The sequence below is a fragment of the Manis javanica genome, chromosome X (assembly GCF_040802235.1).
Source record: "Manis javanica isolate MJ-LG chromosome X, MJ_LKY, whole genome shotgun sequence".
Taxonomy (NCBI): domain Eukaryota; kingdom Metazoa; phylum Chordata; class Mammalia; order Pholidota; family Manidae; genus Manis; species Manis javanica.
In genome coordinates, this window is record NC_133174.1 from 129,298,523 (window position 1) to 129,307,116 (window position 8,594).

Consider the following 8,594-nt stretch of genomic DNA (forward strand, 5'->3'; position numbering starts at 1 on the left):
CATGCCCTAGTGATGGGCACAAAAATGTCTAAAATCTAAATTTAAATTAACAAAATGTGCAAAATCATTGCACGCACACATAATGGAATAGTGAATTTTGTGCTACATTAGACCGCTGTATGCTTTCATTCTGAATTGGTTGTTTTTCTTATGTACTTTAAAAACCCAAACCAACTCTGCTAATTAAGCTCTCCCTGGCCAGGAGCTCACTTGGATCTGTGACAGTCCCTAGTTAAAGCCTAGTTTGTAGTTTTTGACAGCAAACCAATACCCTGTTGTTTGCTTCAGGAAAACTGGCTGGTTTTAGTCCCTGGCATTATATTGGTGGTACCCTCATCTCAATAAATCACAAATCCTCTTGACCATGACTTACAGTTGTGCCAGATTTTTCTTGGTTGTTTTTTTTCGTTTGAGGTAGGAAGTAGTAGTAGTGATGAAATTATTGTTAATTTGGTTTTAATTTATGACAAATTATCTTGGAAACAGGAATAAGGTGGCATAAGAGATGATAAAGTAAGGGTAAAAGCAACTAAAACTCACTTGAACTAATAATATATGTGATTTTGGCATATATTTTAATTCTTCCATTTATTGCTTCTTAACTAGTCCATACCTCAGAAGATTAAAAACACCACAGACAAGTGACACTATAAAATAAAATATTTGAAATGTACTTTTTCTGGAAATGGCACTCAGTGTGAATAGTGTTAGTAATTTTTCTGATAACTTTATTTTTTGTTGACATGTTTAGAAGTAGGAAAAGAAGCTGAGTCAGAAATCTTCCATACTTTTATTATTAAATCCATGTCCTCTCCCTATATGTGACTCCTTACCAGAAAAGAAGTTACCCAAGAATTTCCACCTGCCTGATATGACATTTGTAAGAGGTCTTACAGTACTTTGATTTTACAAATTTATTAGCCAAAGTAATTAGTTTTTATAACCCTTGCCCTGTAAGGAGTTCAAAACTAAGCTAGAAGGAAAATCACAACCTCTGCAAAAAAAATTAGAAATAGTTATTCTTTCCCCTATGTGGTCTACTGATGTCACTTCCCTAATACTCCTCAGTCTGTGACCTTGAGAAACCTAGAGGCTAGACAGGAGGAGGAGAATATTGAAGGGTCATCCCCTTCACCACTACCCAAAAAGGGGAGCAACTATTCATCATAACAGGTAAGTGTTTTTATAATTATGGCAGATGGTGATTGAAGCAAAGGCAATTCAAAAGGGGAGACACGCGAAAGCAATAATTTTGAATGTTTGACGTTTGTTTTGAAACTACCTTACTACCCTATACCCTTTACCATCTGTCTGTTATCCCTCCCAACACCCACCTCTGTCTTCCCACAGGGCTCCATTGTCTGCAGTTCCTGTTTCTCAGGGGCGGAGCTGTGGGAGGCAGCCATGGGTGCCATAATAGGCACCTGCGGCCAGCACAATGGGCTGTGGGTGCTTGTGGGAGAGACAGATTGATGTATTGTGCATGGGGGAGGAGGGCTGTCACTTGAATCCATGTGAACCCAGGCTTTAGGGGCAAGGGAGATTGACAGCTTTTGTAGGTTGCATTTCTTTTTCAAAGCTTGGCTTTAATAGACAGTAAGTTTGGGGCCCCAGGCTTTCACTCCCATAATTCTAACAGGGCAATCACGAGCATTCAGCATTTCTTTTTACCCCCCTTGTTACGCATTAAATGATTTCAGTAAAGGAATGTGCAGCATTAATTAGAATTTGTTAGCAGATACCAAGGGGAAAAGTTTCTTCACAACAACTATAGGAGGTGTCATTTGTACAAAGACGTTTTTGTTTTCTTTCCCCATTACATTATCACTGCAATATGTAAGGTAGTGATTCTTTTCATTTAAATTAAGTGGAAAGCTACTAAATCTTGTTTTATTCTCAAAAAAGAATAAGGTCCTTAACACTTATCTTTTAACTTCTTTCATTTCCTATGGTTGGTGTTTACTTTTGCTTTCAGTCCAACCCATTTACTGATCTGTGTGGTTGTGTATCCAGTTTTGTATACCATTTAGCTCCTACAATTACAGGCAACCCACTACTGATATATAAGGACTGTTTCAGGCAAAAATAGCTACCACTAATATTGAAAAATCATTCACATGCTGGAGCCCTTTTTGGTAATGGTATATTGAGAAATGCCAAAAATTAGACTCCTCTAGGTTTATGTCCTAACTTCCTTTCTAAAACTATTTTTCCCTAGTTGATATTTACCCTTACCCATCATATCAAATTTATGGAAGAATGGTTGAGGCAGCCAAGGATTTTTTTTTTCCCATAGAAAACTCATTCCTAAACCATGTCAGTATTTTTCAACATCAAAAGTACCCCCACCCTGAACACAGAAAGATAGCATCATTTCCTTACAGCAAGTTAAAAGGATCTTGGGCGGTTTTTGTTGCTTTTATTTTGTTCCTATTTTCTATTCTTTTTCTCTTATTTCTGACATTTTAGACTTACATAGGTGCAAAACTAATCTCAGGATACCTTGTAAACCCACTCTTTGCCATCTAAGGAACTGATAAAGCATTAACATTTAGTGGTGTAATTCGTCTAACATCTCTCCCATGTAAAACCATTTTCTTTATGGAAGGATTGCAGGCTAATTGAATTAGAATTTTTCCCGTTCAATTGTTTTATTTGAATGTGTTACAGACAACAGTGAAAAATATTAAGTCTACCATTATTTCTCAGAAAGAACAAATTCCCACACAGTTGTCTGGCTCTGTCTATTATAATAATTTGGTGCATTTGTTTTAAAAGTAGTGGAGTGATAATAATTAGGGTGTGCGACACAGAAATTTCAATGCTGGATTCAACATTTCACCATGCAGGGCATGAAAATTGCCAACCGGGGCTAGTCAGCTCTAAGTACTAATTAACTAATTAATCAGGTGCTGAAACCAACTGAATGGAGGATACCAGCCAGACAACTTAAGCCCAAGCAGAGGGTTTTGCTCTTTCAGAGACAGTGCAGTCTTTCTTCTTGGTTTTTAACCCAATCAAAAATGAAGGGACAAAATAGGATATAGTGTCCTACTGTCAGTCACTTCATTCCAGGCTTTAACTTAAAGAAAGTAAAAACATGTGCCTCTCATAATAACTATGAAGCACCGTGTGCAGGGCAATCCTCAAAGCTCTGGCAAACAGGGTGACTCCTTGGCCATGAACTGTTTTCAGGTATATGTGGGTGTAGGGGTGTGCAGGGCAGGGGGGAACTCTGCCTTCCTGGAGCTTTCTTCTACAATTTGTTTTTAATATAGGAGAATGAGAAATATATTTCTCCTTTTGGGCTGACCTATAGGTCTTTTGCCTCATCCCTCGTTTATGTAAATGAGGAGAGTCCAATTACACATATGGAAAAAGGGTTTAATGAATCGTGAAAAAGCCCTGTTTGCAGAGAAAGGGCACAATCCCTTCTTTTTCTTCTTCTTCTTCTTCTTCTTCTTCTTCTTTTTCTTCTTCTTCTTCTTCTTCTTCTTCTTCTTCTTCTTCTTCTTCTTCTTCTTCTTCTTCTTCTTCTTCTTCTTCTTCTTCTTCTTCTCTTTTATGCATAACTTAGAAACATGTATTTCTTTTAAGGAAGATGATAAAGCTTAATGATTAGATCATTTTATTTTATATGCTAATTTTCATACTTGGGAATTATTAAACATATTTTGTTAGAAGATTTAGGTTCCTTTATCTTGGTAAGGCTTTCTGCAGACTTAGCAAATATTCTACAACAAAAACTGCAAAATCCTAACTTTTTTTCCTAAATAAAATAATTATTATGTTAGTTCCTCATATTTTTATGTTATTCTTAGCTCAGTGATAATTTTTCTTCTCAGCATAGTTTGCTCTGGAATTGTCTGCACTGAGAAAGGACTGCATTGTTACAACGTAGTTGTTATTGAACCCGAAAAGACTTCAGTATCACATACTGTTTTAGCTTAATTTTGGTATTATTATGATGTTTTAACTACTTGGTATTTTTAGGGTGTTGGAAATTAGGTCAGCATTTCTGTTTTCTGAAAGGTACTGAATTCTACACTAAAGCAGAAAATCCCGTGTTTGAGATTTCATTTTCCTATATTCGTACTCTTTACTTCTTCATCTTGAAATTTTCAGTAGGGGAAAGTAGACCACACAGAAAGTTCTAAATCGCGACTGGAGGTACTTTCCAGAGAATCCAACCACCTCATTGGGCAAATTGGGGAAACTGAGGCCTCAAGAAGGGGGGTGGGGCTTGCCTGGTGTGATTTTTTTTTTCCCTTGCAAAATACTGCTTTAGTGCACAGAAAACACTTTTCTTGGGCACCTACTGTGCGGAGGGCATTGCTGGGATTCAGACTGCTAGCTTATTTACGAGGGCGGTGCTCTTTTTCACTCTACCCCCCCACCGGCCTTCCCGGATCGGCGCCCTGGATGTGATCGACATCATTAAGTTGCCCCATAATCCTCTCTGGCAGCATAAGATGTACAATTTGATCAGCTCATTGGATGAAACCGACAAGTCTCAAAAATGTGTGAAAAGGGGGCCAAGCGGTAGGTAAGCGCCGCGTTGAGGCAACGCTCCAGCTGACCCCCCTTTGAGGTCTCGGTGCGGCATCCACGGAGGAGCGGGGGTTGGGGCCGAGCTGTGGAGCCGCGGCGCGGCGACAACCGAAGCGGCAGCGGCAGCGGCGGCGGTGGCGGCGGCGGCGGCGGCTGCAGGGAGGCCGCGGCGCCATGGGGGGGCGTAGAGGTTGACCGCGGGGCCGGAAGGGGGCAGCGAGGCGGCGCCGGTGGCTGCGGAGTTATCTTGGCGGCGTAGCCGGGGTCCGGACCGGGCCGGGGCAGGCGGGGCGGGGCGTGCACCCGGCCGCGGGCCGCGGTGCGCCGGATCAGTTGGCCTCAGGGCCCCGTCGCCCACGCGACCGCCCGCCGGCGCACGAGGAGGAGGCGGTGGCCTTTGAAGGAGGAGGGGAGCACCGCGCAGGAGGTGAGGTGGAGGTGGAGGAGCCAGAGAAGGCAGCGGCGGCGGCGGCGGCGGTGGAGGAAGCGAGCAGCCAGGAGGCGGAGGATGGAGGAGCAGCCGAAGGAGGGCGAGGCCGAGGTCGCAGAGCACTGGTTATCCAAGTGGGAACGCCAGTGCCTGGCCGAGGCCGAGCAGGAAGAGCAGATGCCCCCCGAGCTGCAGGAGGAGGCGGCCGCGGAGGTGGCGGGGCTCAAGAGCGAGCAGCAGAAGCTGTGGCATCTCTTCCAAATCACGGCCACCGCTGTGGCCCAGCTCTACAAGGATTCCGGGTGCCAACAACCAGGACTCTCCATATGGGACCCCTTCCAGAATGCGGCCATGGCCGTGACCAGTCTCTACAAAGAGAGCGGGGATGCCCATCAACGAAGTTTTGACCTGGGTGTCCAGGTTGGCTACCAGCGTCGTATCAAAGATGTGCTGGAGTGGGTGAAAAAGGGTCGGAGCACCATTCTCCGCGAAGACCTGATTAGTTTTCTCTGTGGCAAAGTGCCGCCAGCTCCTCCACCACAGCGCAGCCCCAGGACACCCCCGAAGCTGCCCACTGGGGCCTCCAGCCAGGCCGTGGCCACTGAATCCACCTCATCAGTGGACGTTGACCTGCAGCCCTTCCATGAGGCCATCGCCCTGCATGGTCTTAGTGGCGCTATGGCGAACATCAGTGTTCGATCTGGCGCACCTGGCTCCCCACCTCATGCCAGCGGTGGTGCCAGCGGTGGGCGCCGGAAAAGTAGCTTCCTCGAGGATGACTTGAACCCCTTCAACTCAGAAGAACTGGCCGTCCGCCCAGACAGTGGGGGGACCCGCAAGCGCACATCAGCCCAGTGTGGTGATGGCATCACAGACTCCCCGAACCACAAGCGCAACCGAATGGTCTAAACCGCCTGTTTGATCGCCGGCCGCCAAATTGCTTAACAGCTAACTCGACCTTCAACAAGCCGTGGAAAGGCTTCTCGAGGCCATCCCTTTCTCCTCTAAATTAAACAAAGAGTTCTATCATCTTTGCCATGAATTTAGAGACTTTAAAAGTATCCCAGAACAGGCCTGGTGTGACTCTTGACTTTCCCCAAAATATAATCCCAGCAGAGAACAAGTGTCATGTAGTAGTTAGCAAGATCATTTACAGCAGAAGTATCCGGTCAAGGCGGGAGCCTGGTTTATCTTGTTCACAGTTATATTCCTAGCACCTCGCGCAGTCGCTGGTGCTCAATAAATGTTTATTAAATGAATAAATGTGACCTTATTTAAAATTCCTAAAGGGGAAGGACTAACAGGTGTTTACTAGGTTATAGGATATTTTTGCCCATTATTGTTTTTTTGGTTGTTTCCTTTAACCAGTTTTTTGCCAGTCAGTTACCTTTTATCAAAATGTGAAACTTGGTATCTTGTCTTGTATTTTTGCTCCGCTACATCATGCACCTGATTTCTAGGAAAAAAAACTGTGCAAATAATACATATTGGGCTGTGAGGCTTTTGTAAAAAAAAAAAAAAAAAGTCATTTTCGTGATTATATGGTGGTGTAAAGAGGTGCTATGTTCGTTGGGCTGGTAGTAACTTGATAGTCAATTTAATGATCTTGTTTAGGAAAATTAAGCCAATAATTGAGATCCTGAGATCAAAGATGGCAATCCTGGTTGGCCCAGTGGTGCTCCTTTTCCTTAGGAATGTAAAAAGTTCCTTTTTTTGAGGTTACATCTTTTTGCTGATCTGTTTTGAAGTGGAAGATGAAGTAGAATGAACTTCTGGGTTTTGTTTAACGGTACAGCATGATATAACTAAAGAGCATGAGCTTTGTATTAAAAGGACCAACAGTAGAATCCTAGCCCTATAAATTCACTGCATTATTTTGGGTGAATCACTTTTAATGCCTATTGACCTCAGTTTTGCATCTGTAAAATGGAACTGTGCATCTCCTAAGGTGGTTGTGAGGCTAAGATGAAGTCCATATTTCAAGTATCTAGCACAATGTTTGGCACCTAAAGGTACTCAATAAATGTTCTCACTTCTCTGTAAATAAAAATCAGTAAAATATTAAAATCCTTTATAGTTTAGAAAAAGCAGGAAAATAGATCAATTTAGAAATTAGAAAGTAGAATCTCTGTGTTTAAGCTGAAACTGCTGTTATATAGTTGAAACTTGCCTAAATATCCCAGATCTTGTGTTAATTGTGTGTTTAGCTCATGAGTACTCAGGATCATCACTCTGGATATTAGTGCAGCCTTGGAATTCCTGAAATTTCTTGAGGGATGCACCTTGCAACAGGAGTTATGAAAGATCTACCTCCTCTGGCCTGAAAGAATATGAGGAGGGGCATAAGAGTGAACAGGATTTGAAAATGAAAGGCCTAGGGGGCCCCTAAAAAGGTGAAAGTGGTTCTGAATAAGGGTGGAGTGGACTGGAGGTGATGAAAGAGGTAGAGTGGGTGGGATGGGGGTGGAGGAGGTTGGAGCAAGGTTATGGAAGGGGTGAGGATAAAACACCCAAAACTCTCCAGGCTCTCCCAAAACCAGTGCATAAAATACTACAAGGAAAGGAGTAATACTTTTGCCTTAAGGTTCATCTCAGACAGTTGTTTCTGTTTCATTAGTGTGCCCTTTGGAGTAAATTTGTTATTGACTGGTGCATTAAAAATAATACAACAAAATAAAGTGAATTCCCCAATAAAAACTTGCCATTGCGGCATTCCACAAGAACTTACAGAGGCACTATGCTAGACCTAGAAAACGGATAGTAAAAAAAAACATAGAAACAATCTTTATACCCAAAGCGCACCTCCTGGCTTGGAAGATAATGTAGCCAGAAAGCAGTTCTAATTGTGTGAAGAGCACCCAAGAGCTTTGCAGAATTCAGGGAACAGAGGCCCCCTTACCAAGAAGGTCACAACTTCTGGAGGAAGTAGCATTTGATTTGGGCCTAGAAAAATGGGTACAAAGGGAAGGCATAGGGGATACCTGTAGGGGAAGGATATCTAAAAAAGTTTGAGAAGGGGGAAAACAGAAAAGTTGGGTTCAGGGGAATCATAGGAGCTGAATAGAGGAGGTAGGGGAGGCAGAGGCCAAAGTATAGAGGGTCTCAAATGTCTGGCCCTGTACTTTAGATCCTATCCTGGGGCAGGGTGACACCACCCAAACTGTGCTTTAGGAAGATTGGTCTGGCAGGGCGCCTGGTTGTCCAGCAGCAGGACACCAGAGCAGGGCCAGCACAGTGGTATCCCTGTAGGATGCTCTTCTCTGGGAACACTGCTATCTGGTTAACCGGGTCTGTGGATATGTTTACCTTGACAGAACTTTCTCTGGAAAGCCTTTGCTCTCTCACACCCTCCCACACCTCAGACCATACGAGTAGGAAGCAACTCTGTGTGCTCTGCACTGCTCCTTGCAAGTTGATAAAGCCTTCAATTCTAGCTGCAGAATTCTTGGAGGGCTAGTCTTGAAAAAACAAAAGAGCCATGCCTTCTATCATTCTTCCTGCTTCTTGTGTGCTCAAGAGCCTTCCTCTGTTGGTATCACTGTGGCATTGGAAGCTACAGGACTGACTGCACAACTGCAGGTAGGTATGGAGAATTGTAAGAAGGCATGTCAGC

The 8,594-nt window shown here is 43.5% G+C and overlaps 1 protein-coding gene across 1 annotated transcript; it reads left to right on the top strand.

The window, feature by feature from the left end:
- The first annotated feature begins 4,755 nt into the window (after nucleotides 1-4,755).
- On the top strand, nucleotides 4,756-6,981 carry HAPSTR2 (HUWE1 associated protein modifying stress responses 2). Its single transcript, XM_017673892.3, has one exon. It carries the CDS (start codon nucleotides 5,060-5,062, stop codon nucleotides 5,888-5,890), a length of 831 nt encoding a protein of 276 aa, XP_017529381.1. The 5' UTR covers nucleotides 4,756-5,059; the 3' UTR covers nucleotides 5,891-6,981.
- The last annotated feature ends 1,613 nt before the right edge of the window (nucleotides 6,982-8,594 follow it).

Excerpts from the sequence above, each read along its gene's own strand:
- HAPSTR2 (XM_017673892.3), top strand. The coding sequence starts at position 5,060 with ATGGAGGAGCAGCCGAAGGAGGGCGAGGCCGAGGTCGCAGAGCACTGG.